A 27,168-nucleotide genomic window follows, 5' to 3' on the forward strand; every position below is an offset into this window, starting at 1 on the left:
GTGATTACCTGAATGCCTGGCGAGAAATAAATAAAAGCCAGAATACACCGTAGACCAACAGGAGCCTTGTGGCATATTACAATCCGTTTCGTTTTCGATTCGCTCTACCATCGTCGATTTTCGAAATCTTGTCGTCTCGGTTCGGACTTAGGTTTCTCAGCGTCTTTTTCGACGTTCAGGAATCTAGTCCCGTGATAGAAAGAACGTGTTCTAACATCGTATCAGACGTAATTACATCGTAACGACAAACACGCAAACCTTACGCACTACATCACTGTACATACGCCACTGACTGTGTTTTTGAGAATGGTAACACTATGTTTTACTATATTATATAGTATTAGACGACAGTATAATACGACAGTGTATAATATTGAAATGCCGGTGAAGTAAAATTGACACAGAGTAAAAATACGCACTACTCACAAAGAACGGTATGATTTCACAAAATTAAACGTAAGAGCAATATAATTCACTCACTATAGATAATTACAAAAAGTAAGTTGAAAAATGGTTTAAAAAAAGCAATTAAAAGAAAATTTTTGCGTTTTACAATTCATTAAAAAAACACTAAATCACGAGCGGAGACCACCGGCACACGTCTTCCGCAAAAATATACGTTTTCAAGAATAACTCGTTTCGCTCGCACCACGAACTTACCGAATCGGGGTTTTCACTCGGGCGTGAGGTGATAACGATAGAACCCAAATAGACCCGATTACGATGCACATCATATTTTTAATATGATTATTATACCACACATAGAATGTGTTACCGACGCACGTGGGTGTGTGTGATAAAAAATTTTTAATAAATGAATAAGTAAATAAATATAATAATAATATCATACACGACACCTGAACCAGATAAGATTACGCGGACAGAGAGAGACGACGAACGGCCGACCGAGCAACGAACCTTCGACTGACGTGCGTGCGTGTGTGTGTAGTCGTGTGTACAGGAGGGACGGTGCCGCCGCCGCCGCCACCGCCGTCGACGCCGCCAGCCGTCGGGCCAACCGGCTCACGACCGTCGACGACCGTACCCGAACCGGATACGCACCGCCGGGCCATGCCTCGTTTTTACTACCCGCACGCCACCGCACTGGTGGTTATGATATTATTATATTATTATACATACACACATAAATCAACCCTTCAGGAATGTGCGAATCACCGGTAAATTATTATTATTATTCAAATATCTTACATAACATAAATTGTATAATCAAATTTGTATGGTATAACAATACACATCCCCGAGACTGTTTACTCTCGACTGCAATGAGCGGCGTGTCAAATTGTATCGGAATATAATAAGTTACCCATAATATATTTTACATATATCGTAGCTAGTTCGATTTAAAAAAAAAAAATTACGATGTTTACGTTGTACTTAAACGATACAATACAGTGTTCATTAAGTTTAGTATTTTTTATAGACATAGAAAATAATATAGGTTAGTAGTTTTAAATAAATATATATTTTTTTTTGTATTCTAAATTTAAACGAAAATCATAACTTTATTCGCAATTACATGTCTTCAATATATTTTATAGAATGTTTATTTTGTATAATATGACATCATATTTGTGGAGCGTGAAGAAAAAACGATATAAATCTTTGCATAATAATATACATAATTATCACATTCTATTTATTACTAATAAAAAACTAATACACTAAAAATAACTAGGTATAATTTAAAACAAAAGTAACTCGTTAGCCATTAAGAAACTCAATTAAAATTGACTTAATTTTTTAACTGGATAATGTCCCCGCCCAGTGTATACTTAAACGAGTATAATCTATACTAAAAAAAATAATATGATAACAAATCGTTTCGTTTCATAGATATAGAGGCACGAGCGCGCCCAGTAAACAACGATTAGTCGCATCAAGTTTTACTAAAACATAATTAATAACTGTTGTCATTACTCATTACATGTACGATAAAATTAAAATCGTTTTATATGTGTTTTAATCAATTTATTATAAGTACATGAAAAAAATAAAAACACGAAACAGCACTAAAGAAATCGTGTAAAAATTAAATACGGAATTCGATTACAATCGTCCGCCGACGGCCTGGCGCGGCGGCTAACGATTAACTTGTTTAGACCAGTAATGACGAGATAATCCTCGATAAACGTTATATAAGTAGTTATTACTACTTAGTACTTACTAGGATGGGTGACCGTCTAGGATTTTTTATCTGATACTGTGCCTTCTATCATATACTAATATATTAACTAATTATAACAGTTTACTGTTTACAGTTGATAAATATTAATTAAACAGATGTTCTAAATTGGTAATTATTTAAAACCGTTGAAAACAAATAGCTAGCACAAATACATGGTTACACAAATTATCGATAATTATGTGTCAAATGTTTAATATTTTAAACTGTTAACTCCTACAATAATGAATAATATGTTACAGATATATTTAAACGAATATGACTGACCATACGCAAAAAAATTATAATAATTGTTGTTTTTAATGTTTTATAACTAATAAAATAAATAAAATCACCTATTTTATCGCCATCCATGTGTTTTAAATTTATGTGCATGTCAATCGTTAACACTTTAATATCACACATTACACTTATAATTTACGTCTGAGAATCACGATAAATAATACGAATCATAGAAAGAAACATTCGTAACTGTTGTTAATCGGAAACTGAACTGATATCTCTTTTTTAAGAATTTCCCCAAACGTCCTGCGCATTTTGACATCCCACCACACACGATTTATATGATTCAATAGAAGAAGAAAAAAATAAACAAATATGCGACCCAAGACCTCGACCATAGTTTGTGGGTTTCGTAAAAAAACTTCCTTCACAGCTTGACCACCACATTCATCCCTAATGACATGCGGTAAATCTATATACTTATACCAGCGACGAAACTATTTGCAAATAATAACTTATGTAATAATATTTATCAGTCTATTATAATAATTCCAGGAATTCGGCATATAAAAAATTTAAATTAAGTACTCAACACAGTAGTGATGCAATTGAAAATAAATAATCCTATTTGGTCTTTCGTCCGGAATATACGATCGTATGTTTAAATTACTTAAATAGAAGTCAATGACGACAATAACAATATATACTATATAGAGTACAAATGTTATTATATTACATAAAAAAGGTACATTATTCCACAATAACATGTCATCATTTTCTCTTTCAAAAATTACCCATGGAGATATTTATATGACACTTTAAAAATAATCCAAACATCTCTCTGTTGTCAATAATATTATATAAGAGGTATTTTGCACCCCCGCACATTATTTATGTTCAAATTAAAAAATCCTATACTGTTATACCTACTTACTGTATTGATAATAATAAAAAGCAGAAATACTTCTTACCATTATTGTTAATATTTTTTTTGTGCTCAAGCCCCATGTCAATAATACCGTTTCGTGTCCACGATCTAATGATCCGGACACAGCATCTGCTTTTATTTCTATCGTCTGGACACGCATCAAATGAAATTGGACTATTATACAAATCTCGTACACGCGGCAATATTATTAAATACCAGTGTTCACTCTAGTGAGTAGTTTCATCGATTATTGTGTCTGCAGTCTCGTATAATATTATGTACTCGTTTGTAATAAGGCACCATGTGTGATTATTGAAACATAACGAAATTTCATGTATGAACGAGCTCGTGGTTAAAGCAAAGCAAATTAATATTTCTGACTCATAGTAGCACGATTGTATATTATATGTACAATATTTTATCAAATTCAATCGTTTTATCATAACATACTCTTGATTAATATACAATGTATTATATATCCAACACAAATGTTTATAGTTTATTAGGTACATATTTTCTATTAAGTTTATACAATGCTATAATAAATTACTTTAAAAAAAAAATAATTACACATGCATATAATTAAATAGATTGTAATTTCAGTTTTATATATACATTATACACATATAGGTAAACCACAGAAAATTATTGATTATTATGATTTCTAACATTCCACAACATTAATCTAGAATACCAACAATATTTAATTAAAACTAAATACGTGGACTACACAAAATAACGATCTGTGCTGGAAAATTATACCATGACATCAATTTACAACAACATGGTTGAAAGTTGCAACAACTATAGTTAAGACAATTTAATGTCGGGATTGGTAAATAAGTCCCAAATGACCCTAACTCGGTAATTTGAGTCCCGGGGAAAAACGATTTATATGCATTTTAAATTTAAAAATATGCTTGCAAACATGCACTATAAAATTTTTATTTGTGATTTGTGGACATTTATTGACTTGAATTTGTTAATAAATTGAGTGTAAATGATTATGACTATTGTTTTATTAACACTATTATTATATTTTTAAACAATTTTTATTTTATATGTTAATATATTGCAAGACTGATATTTTTTTACAGCAATACGAGCGGTATCAATTTTTTGTAGGAGTTAACACTATCTTTTGTAGGAGTTAACACTATCTTTTGTAGGAGATTACACTACATTTGTAGGAGTTTACAATTCCCCATATAAATAGCTTAACATAGTCAAAATATTTACTTACTACCAATTTTTTCCCGGGACTCAATTTACCGCTTTCAAAATGTACCAAACTTATCTCGGACTCAATTTACCTAGCCCCTTTAATGTAAGCGATTAAACGAAATTTATTTTTAACATCAGGCGCTAATAATATTATTGTTAAAGAATATAAATCCAAAGTGATTGGGTGTCACGTTTTGTATCGGTAGGTGTATAACAACACCAATATATAGTAAAACATACATGATCTAAAGTATGAGTAACAGCGATTGCAATAACAAATATTATATATATATTATATATAGATATAGATACACATATGGCAATTAATAACTGTATAAATGTAATTTAGTTTTACAAGCTCCCACGTTACAGCATATAGAATTTACGTGTCTGAATTGCGACACTTATAATAATATACTTGTGTGTCATATAGACTTTGTTAAATTGATAATTTCCGGAGAGAGGACGAAGTTTATGCGCCACTTGTGTACGTCTAAGTCTGTATTTTACTGAGTACTCGATAAGGATTGGTTATTGAATAAGTATAGATGTCAACAACGCTAATATTAATATATCAATAATTTAATTCAACTAAAGCTGACAAGTAGGCGGTGCACTAAATAGAAATATATATTATTAATTTATTATATATTTAAACAAGATTATAGCGGCGTTATGGAGGTTATGATCATAACCTATACGTCAGCTCAATATGTAAGACTAAAAAGCAGGCGGCACGGCGGTGGCTCTACACAAACGACCGTTTTACTATTTTTTTTTATGGCTGCTTTCGATTAACACGCGCTTACAGCAAGTAAGTCGCGTAAAAGGTTCAATTTCGTTGTATTCATTTACACGTATAATGTGCGGTCGGAACACACATTCGATTCGTTACTTATCCTTTGTACGTACCTACAATATTAAACACGCGTATAAGAACGAAACAAAATGAATGTATTAATAATTAATATGCATAGAATTATTTCGAAATATATCATAATAGATTAGATTTGTACGAAAATGTTTTCAATGTGTATTATTATACACACATATATAGCGGGTACCTCTTATATAAATACTCGTCGCCACAATTTTGAGACGTTTTATTCATGTGCCCGTCTAGACGCAGCGCGCGCGTCGCTATTATTGATACCGTTCCAAATTCGTCTGCGTTACGAAACTCTGAATTGTTTATGGGCCGTATTATGCGATATTTTATGAGAATTCGACTAGAGGACTAACCTTACCCAACGGAAAACGGCTCACGATTCGGGAGACATTGGCGCCATCCGAACGACCGTAGACTTCCATTTATGTATAATACGGGGAAAACTTTGGTGGACGAGACAAACGCTTTAAGGGAGGGGCTGCAGGATGGAAAAAAAAGGAAAAGAAATAGTCTCCGAAAATGTATACGGTTTTATTGCTTTAGCTGGCTTTTAACAATACATCGGCACAGCTTTCATATATTTGTAAGTAAACGATTTCGGACCGGAGCTTTGCAAGACGAAACCAAAAGTGGAGTAACGGGGGAAGAAGGCGCAAACCATACTTATCGAGTAATATATTATATTTCAAAAGTGATAGAAAATAAAAATTATTATTTATATTTTATAATGATATAATTGAAATATCTCTGTATTGTAACAATTGTAACATATACAAATAACGCAATGTATCATATACTGCAGCGTCAATATAAACTGTTTTAATAGAAAAATTTTCAAAGAATGACCAGATAAACATTTATAATATCATCAGATATTATGTATATTAGTAGATATTATAACGATCAAAAGATCACTATGGAGAAGTTATTACAGCGGCGGGCATAGGTTTATAACTTTGTTTCCAATAAGTCAGATGTAAAAGATAATTACAAACGTTAAAAACTGTACAAACGTGGACGAAATAAAATGTCGACTTTTGGGAAATAAGTTTCAAAATAAACTATAGTAAATGTACAGAACTAGGCGCCATTAAACTTGCTTTCATACTGTAAGGCGCATTGAATAGGCAATATTATTGATTTGATGCTCTTTGATATACGATACTATAATGGTTCTTCACTAGATTTTAAGTAAAACAGATCGCATAAATAATACATCTATGTAAACCTTGTAGTATATGATGAAAATGCATAGATGTATTGGACTTGTGTAGACTTATAGTATATTATAAAAACACATTAGCAATGATAATATTCCTATAAAAACCTATAAAAATACTGCGTTTATTATATTTTATTTAATATATTGCGTCTAGAATGTATTTGTACAATAAATTATTCTCATACCGATTTTGTTTTGAAAAACCTACTATAGAACTTATACACTCACTGTTCTAAAATAGTAAAATATTTAAATTTAATTCATATTATATTGAATCTGGAAAGTTATCAGTGGAGATGAAGGTGGCATTCACATAATAACTTTTAACTAACATGATAATACTTAAACTATAATTTTTATATTTAATTGTATAAAAATTAAATTGATTTACTTTTATACAAACATTTAAAAAATTATATGTACGTATATAATATTTGTTATTTTTAATTGAATCTATAATTTAAGTTTAATATTACTTAACTACTTCAGTATACATATTAACTATTATCAAACAGTACCAATGTTGTGAAATATTTGTAAGACGATTGTTTGTATATTACAAACTAATTTTTTTCACTTTATTATCATAAAAAGGTAGCTAAGAAGTAAGAATTTACTTTATAAAACGGTCTTACAACAATTATGATCTTAGTATAAAAGTTATAAAAATGTCAAATATGTAACAACTATAACCAATTACATAAAACAATAAATGTATACATTTATTAAGTCGATACTTAAAGCATTAGAATTGATCAAGTATCATATTGCCATAAATATATTATTGAATAATATTATGATTTATGATTTAAAAAAAGCATTTTTACTTATTAAATGTTTTTATTTTACTGACATAAAAGGTAATATTTATTTGTAGATTTGTAAAAACCAAATAAAAGTAAAACGTAATGCTTAGCATAATAATGTTTTTTTTTCACTGACATACGTATTTATGCGCGCGTTCAGTAAGTACTGCCTATAAAAGTTGCCACCGAAAGCTTTTATCGTACGCAATTCGAATGAGGCGTTTTATCGGTAACGTCAACAAAATCGGTATCAGAACAAATAGATACATTTATAGTCCTCCCTCCTTGATTTTTTTTAAATATAAAAGTAAATTATTTATTTATATTTACATATATTGAGTTCATCCTACCCCGGAAATTTGTGCAGGGATGTCACTCAAATTTAATAATTATTATTTATCAGACTTTTATTCGATGAATAAAAAAATGTAATTTTTTGAGCATTATATGAATAGGATTTAAAATTTAAGAAAAAACATTTTGTTATTATAGTTTTATGTTTTATAAAATACATATTTTAAGCATTTTCAGTGAGATTTGATAAATGTTTATCGGGAAAGAATGATCTGTTTTCTAGGCATTAACATTATATTATACTGTAGATATAATATACATGTATATACAATAATATGAACATTTTTTGAAACCATTAGTAAACAAATAAAATGTGATTCAATTTTTATGGCATTCCGTTTTGCTGCCAATGGCATAGTCATGAGTCATGACTGGAGAACATTAAAAGTCATACAGACGTCTGGAAAACAACCATACACGAACCAATGGCTCATTGGAAAAACAGCAATTTCCTTATTATGCTTTTTTATTGATGATATATATATATATATACACACACAAAACACATGAAGACGCGTTTATAAAGCAATGTATTTGGCACGCGATCCCAGCCATACAAAGACCCTATATATTAAAAACATAATATGTACGTGTATACATATATTATTATCAAACGAACGTCCCATGTACGTCAAATTATCCTATACATCATTCATTTTATTTCACTTTCTCTTGATATACGGTCTCGACATGCATCGTAAAACGTAATGCAGAGATATAATGCACGAGGCACACGAACGTGAGTGAGAAAACACATACCCCTAAGCACTATTACACGCGTATAAATATACAACCAACATGTTGACTGTGCGCGTAAAGCACGGTGTTTGTTCCATTGAACCGGTTTTCACCTTAGGGTATACCGTATACATGCATATATATATAAATAACGAGGCGTTTAACCCCGTTTTCCGTCCCTTATGCGAAGAGATATACGCGTATGTTTCCAGAAATAAAATGTTCAATTTATATACGTCCCGTGGGTAAGAAACTTCATTTTTTCTCCCGGTACGCGCTCCCCCATTAAAAAGTCCGTTCTTTTTCGCACTGTAATTTATTGCAAGCGTCACAAACTAATTCTATTCCCCGGACGAGAGGAAAGACACCCTTTTCCATGAGATAACGAACTAGCTTGGAAAGACGATGAACGCGCGAAGGCGTTACAAATTCGTTTTTTTTACATTCCATCCGACGTATACCTATTACTCCAATACGCACTATGTCACTATACTAAACATATATAATCATTACATACAGTCATTATTGAATCTCTTTGGGACACCCAACGTTGTTTATACACATTATAAATTGGTATTTTACATAAAATGCATGTATATATACACGGTACGAATCGATTTACAGATATTTCATCTGCATCAGCAAACAAATTGCGCGTATATGTATGAAATTACTCAAGAGATTTTACACTTATAGGTAGGTATATTACGAATAATAATAGAACAGCATTCAGTACCACCGACCTACTGCAGCAATGTGCATCGCGCTGAACTGCAGACTCGGGTCACGACGACCTTTCGAGACAGTTTATTATTATACACTTCGTCCACAGTTCATTACCGCGACTCTTGGTAATGAAGCTATTACATACATAATACACATAGAATATATATATATATAAATATATATATACATTATATTATAAGACGTGTGCCGTGCGTAAATGGGTAGTGGGCGGGATAAGGAGTTCAAATGTGCCATATGGCCATCGACGCGCACAGGAAGAGGAAAAACAGAGAGTGTATAGGTAACCGCGATACGTTTATATATATATATAATATATTTAAGGGGGTTGTTGTCGTCGTCATCGTCGTCATCGTCGTGTGTCGGGAACGAGCGTGCGCACCCCGTACAAGAATCTGCACGCGTCGAGGACCTGTGCAACGCTCTGCTCCACATCTGCCGCGGCGACGAGACGATAGAATCGAGAGAGAGACTGAGAAGGAGAGACGAACGAGAGAGGTCCCATCTGCCCCTGGCCGCCGCGTGTGCCGGCGTTTCTATATTTAAAGAATATATATGTGCCGCACACGGGGCACGGCGGCACACGTGTCCCAGCATCCTGTTACCGGCCCAGACACCTCAGCTTGCCCCCATTTGTCCTGCAGCAACAGCCCCGTTAGCGCCGTGCTCGCGGTATTCAATTAGTAACGATATAAAGAAAAAAAACCGAACAAACAAAAAACAAATATATATAGGTCGTCTCTTCTCCTCTCATTAACACGCGTTGACCTTTCAAATTGTTTTCTCGGGTTTTTTCTCTCCTAAACGTAGTCATGACTCTCGAGACACACAGTTATTTTTTGCGATACCTGTGTGACTATGTTTATTATTATATGTGACCCGGCTCGTAGAAAACGAAATGATGACGATGAGACGAATTTTATAGTTATATGTACAACGATTTTCGACACGCATATACAGACTGTTGGTCACACACTCTCATGGACGGACGGCACATATTGTATTATAATATGACGTATTTTATACTTATTATAGTTATATAATATTATTTATTAATATACGAATATAACCGTACGGTTCAGTGGACACGGCGTGCGGCCGACGTAACACGATCTCCCTCGCGCTCGGCCAAATAGAACATACGTATAGGTATACACATATTATTATATAAATACAAATAAACGGCGCACGTATGGTGCAGGGCGGACTGACGGACCACGGACGACCAGCCATGCAGCCGCACAGGTATATAATATTATACATATTATATGAGTATACCCGGCGACGGATCTAGACCTTTAAAAACACACACACAAGGAGAAGAGAACGGGTGTTTTGGATAAAATATAAAATAAAATACATATACATAATATATATATCGAAAGCAAAAGCACCCGGTGCTGGCGGTATCAGGTTGCAGCGGTCGTGTGCCATTTGGTGTCTCGGCATCTCTCTTGTCTCACATCTGTCCGCCGTTATTGTGGCACGTACCTTAACGGTATGGTTCAACCCTTCGGGTCCACATATACATGTACACAATACCGACGAAATTTACCGAGCGCGAGTATTATGAGTATAGTATTCATTATCCATATAATATATTATACAAATAATAATAATATTTTTTTTCGAATAGACATACGTGCGCATAATACCGTACGTGTTCAATTTCAGTTGCTTGTTTTCAATGTATAATATTATATATTATATTGTACATTAATACGTAATATAGTATATATATTATAGGTATACTGTCGTTTACACCTTACCTTATATACTTATTCCCAAGGATCTATCATACACGTTATACAATATATACCTACCTACGAGTATCACGGGGTAGCATTATTGTATATGTTTATTGTTTAACCAATACTCAAGATGGGTACAAGCACAAGTAGTTATATGTTTTTCATGCACAGCAATACGACGTATACATAACAATTTTACACATCACATTTTACGTATAACGGTGCACATATATTATGTTTATATATATCCACTAAACTGCATAGTTTGCGGGTATACATTATGTTTGCAAGGAGGATGTGTATATGTAGAGTACCTACCTATGTGTACGCGTATAATAATCGCCAGGGGTTGTTGGTATTGGTATACATAATACATAGCAACACGTGGCTTACGGTGGCGGCGACGGCGGACTGTTTAGCCACCACCATCTGCCCGTCAGATTGTTGCAAACTCCCTTTTAACAAGTTTTAATTTAATTCCTCCCACAACGCGTTTACTCTTACCTATGTACGCGATAGAGTGAACGCGCTCCCGCGCAGGGTACTTAGCAGGGTCCTCAGCGGCGGGGGCAGGGGACGCGAGCCGTCTGCTCTTCCGATAGCTGCTGCTACTGTGACTGACGCGCGCGCCGCGAGTTTGCCAAATGTTACTCTATCGGGTTCCCATGTTTGCGCGCTCAGCACGAGCCCTTCTGTTTGGGGTGGTGTTTTTTTCTTTCCTTATTTTCTCGTAAACAACTACTGAAAATCGCAAAATCATTACGGTATTATACACCTTTATGCGCGTCGTGGCATGTGCAAACACGTCTAATTGGGCAGTTGCCGCCGCCACCCACAATACGAAATCGCACAATGGGCCAACACCGTGATGACGATGGGTTTTCATTATTTCGCCATTATCGTATTCTATTTAATACTCGTATATGATTGATTTAATCCCAATTCATCAACTCCCGGCATCATATCATACAATACAAAATATATTATATATACATATAATAAGTATAATATATATATATACTATATCTACAAACTATTATAAAAACAATGATTTGAATGATTTGATGCTTTGATAAGTTTTTATGTGCACTTGGCATATGCATGATTATATTCCATAAATTTTGAAATTATAAAAAATTACTAATTAACTTAAAACAAGTTAATTGTTACATTGATATTAACGAAATTAGTAATCGATAATCGATAATCGATCTCCTGCAATCGTAATATTTTGCAAACACAAATTATACAGCTATACATAGAAAATTTATCATAATGGTTTATATGCTTAAAACTTAAAATTTTAAAGTGTTAATTAATCTATTCTAATTAAGAATTACTTTATTACTTTTTATCATAGTAAAAAAAAAAACAATATCTAGTTGCAAATAGCTATATTGTCAATTATATTACTTTCAACTGTAAAACATGATTATAATACTAGCTCAATAAAACGTTCAAAAAATATTTTACACATCTTATTATATTATAAGATAATACAATTATAGGTCTATAGGTAAATAGCTAATTAACAACACTTAAAATACTTTTTAGTTAAGATAAGTATTTTATAGTAATTGGAGTATTACAACTTTAACTAATCAGTTTATAGTTTACACTTGCCTAGATAGGTTACAACAATTATTTATTATAACTCTAAACGGGTTTAATTTATTACCGGATGAGATAGGACTACCTAGATATATATTACTTTTCAACTCTTTAGTCTACCTATTATGCATAACTACCCTTAACAATAGTTTATACAAACAAAATAAAATATTATATATTCTAAGGTATATGACGCATTTTGGATAATTGTACACTCTCAAACTTACGTATTTTACCATTTGTATTACAATATTATTATTATAATGTTTATACATTTATTTTAACATAATTAATTAAAATAAAGGAAAAACAAAATTGATTGAAAATCGATGACTTAAAAATATATTTAATAATTATTTGTTTGATATTTTTATACCATGGATATTTGAGCTACTTATATCTCACTAATAAATAAAATGCAAATACTATTTTGACAATTATATGTGTCGCTTATTCCTATTATTAGTTATTACAAGATTAGAAGATGTTATAAAAAATAACTAGGTATGCATAAGAAATTACGAAATAAAAAATAAAATATATTTTAATAAAGTAAAACAGATTCTCGAATTTTAAAATACTGTGAACAGTGCGGACTGTTAAACCATTCGGAACCAGTGGACTCGTTAAAACTGTTTTGAATTTCTTATTATGTATTGCACGACTTTAAAGGTTGAAAGTGGCACGGGCCAAATCGAGTGGCGGCAGTGGTTTCCAGCTGCAGGTTCTTAATTTGAAGGGTAATAGCACACACACATACAAACAAACCCAGAGAAACATGAACCCACTCTTCCATCACAACCCCTCGGACGGTCTTGGGTAATTCTAGACGGGCGCCTACTGCAGTTTATTTAACCGGTTGTTCCAAATACTCTTTAGAAATGAACATATAAAATACTTTTTTAACCTTAATTTTTAAGAGATTAATTAAAAAAACGCGTCATTATAAAACATAGTAATTTAAAAAATAAAACGAGCATCTAAAACGGTCTAACATTAACTTTATCATAAAAAACATTAAAATACTTTTTAAAAACGAATTCAAAAAACTGACATAGGTATTTTTATATTTTAATATAATGAATACCTAACTAATAAATTTTTAAAAACTTCTTCGTAAATATTTTAAATATAATAAATAAAATACACTTGAAATACCTGCTATATTATATATTAAATGCCAATATTAAAATTTCATAATTATACTTTCACATTTACAATAACTTTTTATAATTTTAAATTTTGAATCATATAGAAATAACTTTTTATAATATAAAGTTTATAACTTATATTTTAAAATGTCTATGATTTAACTATATAAAATTGTTTCATCGTAGTTATATGTAAAATATGATCAAAAAATATTTTCAATTATATTTACCTCTATTTCAAATAATATGCATCTAATTTAATCCTTTAATTTTTAATATCAGACATTTATATTCTAATACAAATTAACATGTTCAATATTCACCTACCTAAACAATTAATGTTTGTACATTACAAACCATGATATTTGTACATAAATACAAGTTAAAAAAAATACACTGCGTTGTTTACATCGGAAATGTCAGTAACATTGCATTCAAGAAAATAAAATGAAAGGTAAATTCATTTCTACAAACTGGAATCGATTTTCTGTCAATGAACAATACCTTTTAATATTTACTAACGATGTATTTTGTAAAAAAATTTACTCGGCGATATTTCTATTCAATATGGAAAATGACGTTTACAGAGGAATAGAGTTCAAATAATACAATAAAATGTAAAATTTTAATATCGCAGGGAATATTTCAAACGTATAGTAGGAAAAAAACAATAATATAAATTTGAATATCAGAAATAATAATAATATTACGCTATAGAAAATCATCAATTGATGTCACACGAGAAATAAGAATGCTCTTCCTAATTCGTCGTGACATTACCAACGACAAAAAGTTTGAGCAAACTCAACAAACTATTTGTCTTTCGTCACTAGCCGTATTGAAAATGAAGCATATAGATTTTATACACATTTAAATTATTATCTGAATATTAAATTACGATAGAATTTTAGAGTAAAAAACTATCAAGTACGTGACTGAGAACATGCGTGACCTACACAATTAGTTATGTATATTCAGCAAGCACGCGCTATGTATCGCATATCACGAGTTTGTAGTGTTATTATTTTTTGGATATCTTAAACTTAAATCAATAAAGGAAAACAGTATCATGAACGTACATTTTTAAATAACAGTTTTCAAAAATAACGAAAGATATACGTAGATTGACTATCTTACAAGTTACAGTATTCGTGTTATCGATGGGGAACAACAGGCGTGATTGCAGGGAGGCTGATGGGTGTTTAAACCCCCTCCGAAATACCGGGAACAAAAAATATATTTCCTGACCTACAAATGGTTAGTATGATATTTATGAACATTTTGTCAACCCCCGCCCCTCCCGAAATTTTTTCCTGCGTTCGCGCCTGGGAAACAATATTGACTTCACCAAACGATATTTTTGATACTGAAATGGTACCCAAACGTCACCAATCGCCACTTTATAACAGCTAATGGCAAAATGACAAATGGTTAAATGTTACATTCGCAAACAAACAATGATCGGCATATTTAAAAGCAAATATTACATACATTTTCCTCACAATGCACTTATTTAGTTTTCAGAATTTACCGAACTCTATAGAAATAATCAAAATAAAACCTCGATTTACTTCATAATATCCTTAATCCAATCTAGTAATCTTTGAGCACGCGCGTGACAAATTCCGTACACATTAAAGTCGGCATATTACAATATCGGTGAGTAATGTATATTAATAGTGAAAAAACAACTGGCGCCGAAAAACCGGTTCAGCCGAGAAACGTTTAATAATACAAAAATAATTCCAAAGCTATTTAAACAGGGCACGCGATATTTAAAAAAATCCCTTGTTGGAATTTAGAATAATACGTAAATACAAGCACCTGGTGAGACTACAGTGCACGCCCAAAATCCAACATACGACATCGTAATGTCGATATAGGGTCTTTTTTTTCCCTTTTTTTTACTCTCAGAGGTCGTCAGCTTCCTTGTTTTTGTGCACCAGGAAACTGAGGAACCTGAGTACTTCACAAACAAAACACAACGATTACTATTTTCTTTATAGGCAATACATACGATAAATAAAAACTTCCACAGCCGATTTATATTATGTTACCGAAACCACGCCTACAGATGGGTACATCGAGAAATGGTTTATTTTATTCAACGTGAGAGACACGTACCAAGTTTATTTGACATAAATACGCGAAGCGCTGCATACGTGACCTTACATAAAATGTGCAACATTAAAAATTTCTGATAGAAAACGTTTTTTTTCTCATCACATATTTTAGTTTCGATTTAATATTGTAATACTTTAGAATAACATAAGTTATAACAATAACAAACGTTATGACTTACGGGTGGTTTTCGTTTTCTATAAATGCATTTCTTACTTTCTTAGAATGATATGTCTTTTAAAAATTACATTAATGAAAAATGAGAATATGAGAAATTTTATTTTTTACAAGCCAAAATTATTTATGTTTAAAATGAAAATCATGAAAATAATTAGATTCAATACTGATAATTATTAATTTTATATAACGTTAGTACAATAGAAATATACTATATGCATATCATTTCTATTTGAATTAGTTAACACTTATTTGTTATAGCTTAAAATTTTAAGACATTAAATAAAATTACAAAATTTATCATGCCTTAACCATATGAATCATATTTAAGTATATAAATTGATTCATTATGGGTAATCATCAGACTATTTTTTAAATTAAATAATTTACAGTTATGTTTTTAAAGTTAAAAAAATATTACTCTAACTCTTAACAGTCTAAACCCTTCTTAATACATGTTAAAAAAACACTTCATTCAGATTTTAGAGGGCAGTAACTTACGGATATATATATAAACACGCAATATTCAATAAGGGTGAATAAATTGTCTCAAAAGAAATAAACCGTGAATAAAAAAAGAAGTAACAAGTTCTCGAAGGATAGTTTTTATGGTAATAAAATAATTTAGTCATAAATTGAATTTATTTATTATTTTTATTACATATACCTTAATATTAGTAATTATATACTAAGAAAATGCTTATTTAATTAGCCTAATATACATCTATATTTTATTTTAAAGTCAGTTTTTAAAAGTAATTTTATAATTTAAATTAAATTATATTATATTCTAACAAATGATAAAAAAAATATATATTCAAATTATTTTATTTTTAATAAATATTTTATTAAAAAATAATAAAAATACATATTTATTATTTATATGTCTTTGAATCATTTTTTTAGGCGTAATGCATAGGCAATATTATTTCGCCTGTTTAATTAAGATTATTTTAATACAATCGTATTTATAATGATATTTATTATCATGTATAAATTTTGTATAATAAACATTTATTACACTTAGGCTTGGTTTTTCAATTGGCATAATAACTGCTAGTTAGTTAACCGTCAGATTAATTAAACGATCGTTTAAAATGCCGGTTAAATAGCGCACTGTTTATCAAGTGAAATTGAAATGAAATTAAACACAAAAAATAATTTTTACAACAATTAATACTATTTATTAGTAAAATAAATATACAATTTATTTAATTATTACGAATTGGTTGTAATTAATAATTATATTATATTTCAAATTAACACAAACAAATATTCGTATTCATATTTTAATAGGTTAAAATAAAATTACGATTTTTAATTTCTAAAAAACAACTGTAAATGTCTAAATATGACCAATTTAAAGTACAATTTGTGTTAAATTTCCTATATCTATGTAAATATAAATTAAAAGCTCCATAAGAAGCTATATAAATCTATGTGAATGCCTACAAACCTTTATATTCGAAAAAAAGTGACGAGTAGAGCACGGATGTTGTAGTACTAAAAAACTAGTAAAACTGATTGCAGTATTACACTAAAAAATAACAGCGTTTTGTTATACATGTTTTAAATTTACTGTTTTAATCTAAAATTTTACCTAAAATATAAAAATAATTCAGTATCCTATTCAAAGTAGCTGAAGAACAAATTATAACAACATAACGCATAATTGTCAAATAGTCATATTTCATAAATTATTTTAGTGCTGTATTAAATACTACCAACTTGAAATTATGTTTATTTTATATTTTTATAAGATAACGTAAATGTTACAACGGTTTAGTGTTGACTATATAACTAAAATAGTTGTATAAATGAGTGAGTAAATTCAATAAAATTAGAATAAAAATCCAAAATTGCAAAAAATTGCTCTTAAAACTTTTAGATCTTAATTCGCACTTACATAACACGCATTTAAAACTTACTAAACAATATATTAAAAAAGTAAAAAAAAAAAATTGCAAATGTAACAACATCGTGCCACTAATGATGAGTATTTAATTAATCAATTATTACATTTCTATACCTAAAATACTTTAATACATAATTTTAATATAATAAAGTTAAAGACATGCTTGAAGTTATCGTTATTTAATATTATACTACGACTTTATAGGAGCCGAATAAAAAGAAAAAAGTCAGAAAGAACGCTAAGCAAAAACATAGTAATAAAGCAGATGGGCGATGCTACGCTCTAAGTAGAGGGCCGACAATGTCCTCAATGTCAGTTAATGATTAATTAAGTTTTAAAATTATGGTGAAATTATATTTTTCACTTATAGATCTTTATACGTTAACTACGCGAAGATGAAATAAAAACTTTAATGTAAATTAAACGCAATAAATGTGAAAAAATGTGTAAAATATAATTATCATGTTGAAAATAAAATCAAAATTTATCTTAAATCTTTTCTTTTTTTTTAAGTCTTAAATTATATTTAAATATCATTATAAAATAAAATAATTTAATCGTAACAAATGTAAGAACAGATAAGATTTAAAACTTAAAATAATAATTAACATCTAAATCTATATAAAAAAGAAAATAGTAAGAATTACCCACGATGAACTGTATTTTAATGGGTCAATAGTTCGTGACAAAAGTCAAAGAAACGTTAGATTTAAAACGCGCTTTTGACCTACTTTTAATGAAGTGAGTAATATATTATTTATGTATATTAACGCCGGAAATTAAAATATACATTAAGTTATTAAACTATTGAGTCTTTGTATCGTGTTTTAAATTGAATGATTGATAAACTCAAGTGTGATTCATATTCATTGTATGTGCAATACTTTTATTGACGGCAAGTAGAATTAGATAAGTAATAATAACTTGAAAATTAGTTCTATCAAACAAGAATATATCACTGTGATCTCTATAATACACATCATATGTGATATACTGATATACGAGTATATTAGAAACAGCAATCACAACTAATGTAATAAATTTAAAAATACTAATTCTATTTAAGACACCTTTTTTTAATTTTTCATTTAACTTAAAGTTGTCATATTTATTGAAACATAAATTTTGTTCAATATTAAAACATTCAAAATAAAGTATAAACTTTTCTTGTCTAAAACAATTTCTCTTAATTAATTATAATAATTGTAAACTATAATACATACCAAAAATGATTAAAAATGTAATCTTAATAATAAAACTTAAAATATTTTATACTCTGAGTATAAGTTTAAGGTTATAATGGTACTAATGCCATTAACAATAAAATTGTTATTAATTGTTAAACTACAATACTATTGTACATTGAAAGCTAATAGTAATAATTATAAACACAATTAAGAATCACCGGAAATCGTATTCAAAATAAGGCAATAATCTCTATGTTGCTCTTTAGTTATATTATGTTCTAAAACAATTTGTTTTTCGCAAAAATAATAAATCGATCTATTATTCAAAACTTATTAGTTTTCTAATTGACAATTGTTTAAATTTAACTATTTATCGGAACTTTTAAAAATAATGAAAAATATGATAAAATGTCTTTAAAAATTATAATATTCTTTAATTTAATAATAGATATTAGTATATTATATATTGATTATAATTTATCAATAAACATTAATAAACAACATAATATATGATAAATTATAAGCATAGCATTTAGTATTTTCATATATGTATAAACACATATATAAATATTAAATATATACAATAATTATTAACCAATTTACATAACAATTATACTAAATATGATAATATATTTTATGGAACATTAAAATTATAAAAGTTTAAACCACTTAACCACAATTTTATGTTTATAATTTATTATAATTTAAACCTAACCTTTTAATTTTAATAACTCGTGTGGTCATGATACAACTCTCAATTAATTTTTACTTAAACATTTAAATATATAGCTACATGTTATAATACAAGGTGTCTCATCAGTTATCGTGTTAGACTTCGTACATAAACTTATAAGTTAATTGTATAAACTTGATACTTATTTAAACTTAAGAATTTACATAAGTATTTAAATAATTCACTTTTAAATATTTAAATATAAATTAGCTATAGAAATAGAATATAGAAATATATATATATGAATTGACTATATTCGATGTTTATAATTTATGTTTAGGGCGATTAGGCAAAACAAAATGCAAAAAATCCAAGAAACCTCTTTGCAGTATACATTAATTTCGAGTGTACATCATCATTCAGTAGGTCATTTTAACAGTTAGTTAAATTTGAATTCAGTGATAACCATTAAAATATTACATAAAAAAAACACGTTTCTGAATTGATACTGTAATAATTCAGCATCTAATTCTAATGATATTTGATTATTTATTTATATTTTTATATTTTATTAGTAAAATCAGTCATTTATTTTGTGTTTTAGTTATGCAAGATTGATCTAACTCTTTTCAAAAAAATTACATATTATATTAATTATTTCTAAAATTGGATTTCAAACTACACTTATAAAAAAAAATTGGGCTCATGTAATTTTGATAATTTTTACGAGGAGTAAAAACAACTTAATATGAAGAATATTGTATTTAAATTAAAAACTTATTATATATAAATCTAAAAAACAGTAGTAAGTTACAAATATCAGTAAATAGTACGGTAAGAGCCTTTGGAGAAAATCTTTAAGAAAATTATATCATATCTAGAAATTTCTTATATGAGTATTTACTATTTAATGAACATTTCTAGTATTTACAATTTTTATTTTTGAATTATAACATAAACACAGTGTTTTAAACACTACACCGAAGTTATGGAAAACTTGTTTACCGCAAATTTGTCCGTAGTTTTGTAATTTTTTTCTAGTTTTAATCAATTCTTCTTTTACTTTAGATGCATCTAAATTATACCAATTCGATTCAATTTTCTATCAAAAGATACCCTCAAATTTAAAACTTTAAGCATTGTTATTGCTTTTGAACATGAATACGTGACGAAGGACAAAAAAAAACACGCATAAAATTGAACTATAAAATATTACAATTTATAATTATTATAATTGCTGTGTAACTAATTTATAATATCAATAAATATTGAATAAAAAAGTTATTAACAGACAAATATACTAAAACACCCGGTATATAGTACAGATGTATAACGCTGTACGTCATTTTAATGACTTGACCATTTAAGACGGTCATGCTCCTAGAAAGTTCAAGTTACCTATGAAACGGTTTACGTATGGATACGAATATATGTGTGTACTGGCCTGTATTATTATGTAACGGACGAATAGATCCAGAGGTTTTACGGGTGAGTTACTGGAAAAGAGAGAACGCGCGATGCTCTACGAGGAAAAAACAGAAGCCAGGTGGTATGGACAGCGCCATAACTGCTCTGCACCTGGCAAGACATTTCATATATATACACCGAGCGTTATGTATAACTTATTACAAACGGGGAAATGACGCGCTTCCTCCTGTCCTATCGCTCTTCCCTCACCGTCATCCTAAGGTCCTTGATACTTCCAGGCTCCAATGATTTTGGACACTTCACGCACTACTACCAAGGTCGCCAAACTCGGTTTCAGGTCTCAACGAAGAGATCAGTTACAATTGTAAAAAAATAAAAAACAATTATCTACAATACAAACACTTTTTTGGCAGTACCTTTTGTCTTTTATCTATAGATATACATTAAGTTATGAAAAGAATACGAGTATATAATTTTATGTAAGCATTATAAATAATGTAAACGACTTAAACGCGTAGAAATTTAAAAATATCCTTTTCAATCTTAATAGTTCACAAATCTTAAAAGCTACTTAATTTTAATTTCCAACAAAGAAACATTTTAGAATCGAAAATCATATAACATGTAAAAGTACTTAATAATAAATAATAATTTATAATCAATAATTTGATGGTAATACAAATTATTAAAACACAAGGACAGCTGTAATCTAGATTAGAATATCGAATATATGCATAGACCATTACTTTTAGTTTCAAATTACTACAATAGTATAAAACAATTATTCTAAAGGAACTCAATTGGTAAGTTCTTATGTGTTTATCCAACTTTTTCAAATTTTAAGTTATGATTAAAAATTAATTTCACTATTTACATACATACTTATTTCGTTTATCTGTACTGTTTTCCCCGTGGGCGTAATCATCATTTATGATGAAATAAAAAAAAAAAATAAAAAATTGAATACCTATACTGCAATTTATGGATTATATAGAGTCGAATCTAAGCGGAACTATAGGTATACTCAAAGCCTAAATTACTAAGATACATATACTTTAAATTACACAGTTTTCACAACTTAAATCAAAACCTATCAACAGCTTTAAAATTCTAAAATTTACATTTTTAAGGAATAATCTGCTCAAAAAAAACTTATAAACTACGTTTACGAAAAAAAAAAATAGATAGGTAGATAAAATTCAGAAATATAAATCAAAACAAACATTGCTTTGTATAAATTTTAAGTGATTAACAACAATATCAATTTTTAAAATCGTAAATTATAGTTTGAGTTTGATAAAATTAATTAAAGGGTATAAGATTTTAAATTTTAGAACACTATCAGAGATTCTTAATGATTTATACACTGTTTATCATTAATAGTTTCCCCTCCTCCAGAATTAATCTTGTAATATATCAAAACCTTATACAGCTACAAATTCTATCAAAATATATTAGTGCAAGCAAACTAAATAGTACATTTAATATTTTAATGCATAGTTTAATTGTTTAATAATGTAATTATTTATACACCAAAGTAAGTGATACGGTATAAAAAGTATCATAAAAATATATTATGGATGAAATGAAGTTATAAAATGAAATAAATCCAATAATAAGTCACGAAAATCTTTTTGAGTATCGTAAATATGAAATTATGCGCCAAATATTACCTGTACGGCTGTACCAGTATCAATATGATATATTATGATAGTAATAACTAATGGCTAACGAGTAACCTTGAATTTTTTATCTTGTAAACACTAACGAACTAATTCTATGGACTATGGCAATTTTTTCTGCGTTGTATTTCCAAAATATAAGTTATATTGGTTAAGGTCTTGGATGTCTCAAATTAATGATATTCATTGTGTAATAACAACGATAGCAATCAATCTCTTACGACCCGCTGAGAAATGACATTATTTTATTATTAAACATGATATTATATAAAACAACATTGGGGGGGAATGACATTATTAAACAAATTTACGAATTTCGGATTTTTAACATGTGATATTAAATATATTTATTATACTCCATATAATCTATTTATAATAAAATACCTACCAACCTATTCAATTCAATAAACCTTTAATTATTTGTATTAAATAACACCTCCCTCCAATCATGGTTAATAACAATTTCCCCTTCCACTGTTTAAACAAAACAATCGCATAACAACAAATCAATAGCTTCTTAACTTTCAAATTTTAATAGACAATTAATAATCATTACATAATATCTACATATTATTATTATTAATTATTCCGCAGTTACTGTTATTAGACGTGTGGGAAGAACTGGAGGAGAGTACTACCAAAAAAAGAAATAAAAATATTTGACGTACCTATACTTTTTTTTTTGTTTATTTTATTTACTAAATCAATAAAAAAATGTTAAACGCTAAATTAGTGTAGGAGAGAAAATATTTTTAATTATATTTATATCATAAACGGATTTAAAATGTATCAATAATTTCACTCTGTAATTTAATTATTATTATTTAAATAATACATTTTGAATTAGGTATAGTTAATAGGTACAACAACAAAACATATTAATATCTGCCTTAGAATATTATCATCAAATTATTTGGTTTAGTTACCATTATTATTAATAGTTTGTGTATGTATTTTCGAAATCCTCTCGAGAAAACAGAATCTACACAACTGTTACCTAAATAGTTGAGCAAAATTCGAAAATACCTACTAAACACTAACCAGTATTTTATTACGAAACATCAAAAACCTAACAATTCTTAAAATTAAATTATTTCATAATATTGTCTTACCTTTGCATGCTAGGTAAATCCGTGGAGTGATATTTTTCTTAATAATGGTTTCATTATAATATTCAACTGAAAAAATTGGCAAAAATTTGAAATGGCGGGATAATTTGATTACGCGCTGTGATTGCATTAAGTAGAGTAAACATGCGATTTAAATAAAAATGCATAAAACATCGTTCGATAATAATAAATTTGTAATTGTGGAAATTTGTAAAAATAATTAAAAATTCTTAATAATTTTTTGGTTTAAAAAGTATAGACTAACAATTTGTGAATATTTGAAATGATAATAAATTTATTATGATAAGAATTGTGTTTAGGTACCTGGTAACTACATACATGAAAATTTCAGATGACCCCATAGATAGTACAGATAGTAGACACTGTAACCACGGTTTTGAAGAATGATAACATTAATTTTTAGTAAGTACCATAGAGCTTGCATATACATATTATATAATTATTTGTTTAAATCTAAATATTTTAGCAAAGGAACTTATTATTTGATTTTTATATACGAAAAATCTGATAATAATTAACTAAATAAATAAAGTAATTAATACAAAAATATAATCATAAAATACTATTATAATTTATAATCGCATTTATTATTTTTATGAGGACGATATACTCGTATGTGTTGTTTCTATCTAACTAACGTACTACGTACATAGTACATCATAGCAAATTTTCGTTCAGCAGAATTAATTTTGTAATATTAGCTTAATATTAAGGTAAATTTACCTACCATAAATTATAATGTTAAAAATATTATTTAAGAAATGTAATTTGCTTTTATTGATAAAATCATTTTAAAGTGAGTTATAGGCCCTAGTTAATAGTTATATAACCTAGGCTTATAACTACAAATCTGAGGTTATAGCTATGTAAAATATTACAACTTGAAATGTTCATAACTCATTTTAAAATGATAATATCAATAAAAACATAAGATATGGCATTTCCTAAATAATATTCTTAACATTACGTTTTATGATATAAATTTACTCTAATATAAAAGCTAACATCACAAAATGAATTCTGCTGAACAAAAATTGTCCATATATTATATGTATGTAAGACAGAGACAACACATGCGGGTAAAACATCCTCTTAAAATTTTACTTGTTAGAATATTGTCATTGATAAGTCGTATTATTCAATATTATTCGTATATTTAATTGATGTTATTGACTATTGACTATTATAAACTATACTTGATAGTTGATTATTAATAATTATTGTAACCATTTACTGAAACAAACAATTACAATTATTGTCGTTTCGTCTTTATTTAAGATAAAAAAAATATATTTCATATTAAATATATAGGTAAATTAATAATTTCTATTTAAAGGCAAATAATTCATATAATTCATTTTTTAGTTGTTTTTTGTTTAAGTTACAAATGAGATTATGGTAGGTACCTACCATATATTATATACGTGTAAAAATTAATTTAATTTTTCTTTGAATAAATTATAAATATATTGGATATTTGGACAATATACTCGTAAGTAAGTGTTAACAATTTTTTTTTTAAATTCAACTATACTTTTTAAAGCTATTTTAATCTTATTCTCATATCCCTTGACTTAGTTTTAATCCAATATTAAAAATTGGTAATTAACCATTAGTAATTACTAATTAAGTACCACCTATTACCTTCTTACATATATCTGAATTCTTATAAGTAAATATAATATTATTATAAAAAATATTAGTACTTATGTATATTATATGTAAAAATATATTATATTAATTATTATATCTACCAACCTATAAAATTATACACATATATATTAACTATTATTATAATTGATTCACAAAACTAAAAATATTTAATTGTTATATAATAATAATTAATAAACTCAAATCTAGAAAATCTACAAAAGTACGTAACTATATAATATGTACAGAGCTACATAGCCGAATTAAGGGGAGAGACCAGAGGTCTAAACGGGCTATATTATAGACATAGAGTATATCCTAGAGCCCCCCCCCCCCCGAAATTTTTTTTTGTATTATGTTCTTATGGGCTTGCGGCTTTTTTACAATTATAGATCTACAATTGAAAAAAAAATGATTTTAACAATATTTATTTAAAGATACATTCATATAAATTATTTAAAATAATTGTCTGCAACTATATTGTGTCCATATTATTGAATTAGATAGGTACAAATAACACGAAATATTCAAATATATTGTGTTATTTCGTTTTATATTACAACTTCAAATAAAAGGTTTAATTACATGAAAATAAACTTAACATTACAACCGTTTAATAACTAAATCCAGTATCCACATTAATATATCATGTCTATGGACTTTGATTTTGTTAGTTACCTTTTTCTGTTGAACATATAATATATTGTACCATGTTCATTTTTCTTACGTATTTACACTGTCTTTTTTAATTTTAATAACATAACATCCGTCATGTTATAAATTTATTTTAAAATATCAGCTAATTATTTAATAATTTTTAAATAATATTAATAAATTTCAATATCTTCAAGAAGGTATATCTGTTTGGCAGAAAAACGAAAATTAAAACAACACAAAGAAAATAAACGTATTAACAATTATGTCATTTGAAAATGATATGTGTAAAAAAAACTTATTTTATTACGTTTTAGATACTTTTGCATCAAGTTAATCTAGAAAAAAATATTATAAATGATCATTTGTTTGTATTTTTATATTATTACCATAAATTCATATTTTAATAGTTAATTAAATTGTATTTTAAATAAATTAACCATCAACCATGTAATATAAATTTGCTCTCTGGAGGAAAATATATATTTTTTTTTTTAATTAATAAATATATATCAATTGATATATTTTTGTAAAATGAGGGTCTCCAAAAATAAATTAGTCCATTAATTTCATTATCCGGGTCTTAAATATTAATACGTATATTTATGTAGTGCTGAAAGAATAAAATGTGCATATAATTGTTATTTTTAGTCGATAAAAATATTTCAAAGAAAACAAAATATTACATTACTTTAAGTTAAAACTTAA

General features: G+C 28.2%; 1 protein-coding gene across 3 annotated transcripts in view; it reads right to left on the reverse strand.

Moving 5' to 3' along the window:
• LOC132920962 (protein spitz-like) overlaps nt 1-24,281 on the reverse strand; it is a 61,070-nt gene extending 36,789 nt beyond the window's left edge. Inside the window, exon 1 of one of the 3 annotated variants that reach the window (XM_060983719.1) lies at nt 24,139-24,281. In XM_060983719.1, the coding sequence (XP_060839702.1) occupies nt 24,139-24,265 (127 nt within the window). In that variant the 5' untranslated portion in view covers nt 24,266-24,281. Of the gene's footprint in view, nt 1-8; nt 948-2,538; nt 2,573-24,138 lie in introns of those variants that run through there. The other 2 variants (XM_060983722.1, XM_060983721.1) reach the window with 2 other exon arrangements.
• Nucleotides 24,282-27,168: the final 2,887 nt, after the last annotated feature.

The sequence above is a fragment of the Rhopalosiphum padi genome, chromosome 2 (genome assembly GCF_020882245.1).
Source record: "Rhopalosiphum padi isolate XX-2018 chromosome 2, ASM2088224v1, whole genome shotgun sequence".
Classification (NCBI taxonomy): domain Eukaryota; kingdom Metazoa; phylum Arthropoda; class Insecta; order Hemiptera; family Aphididae; genus Rhopalosiphum; species Rhopalosiphum padi.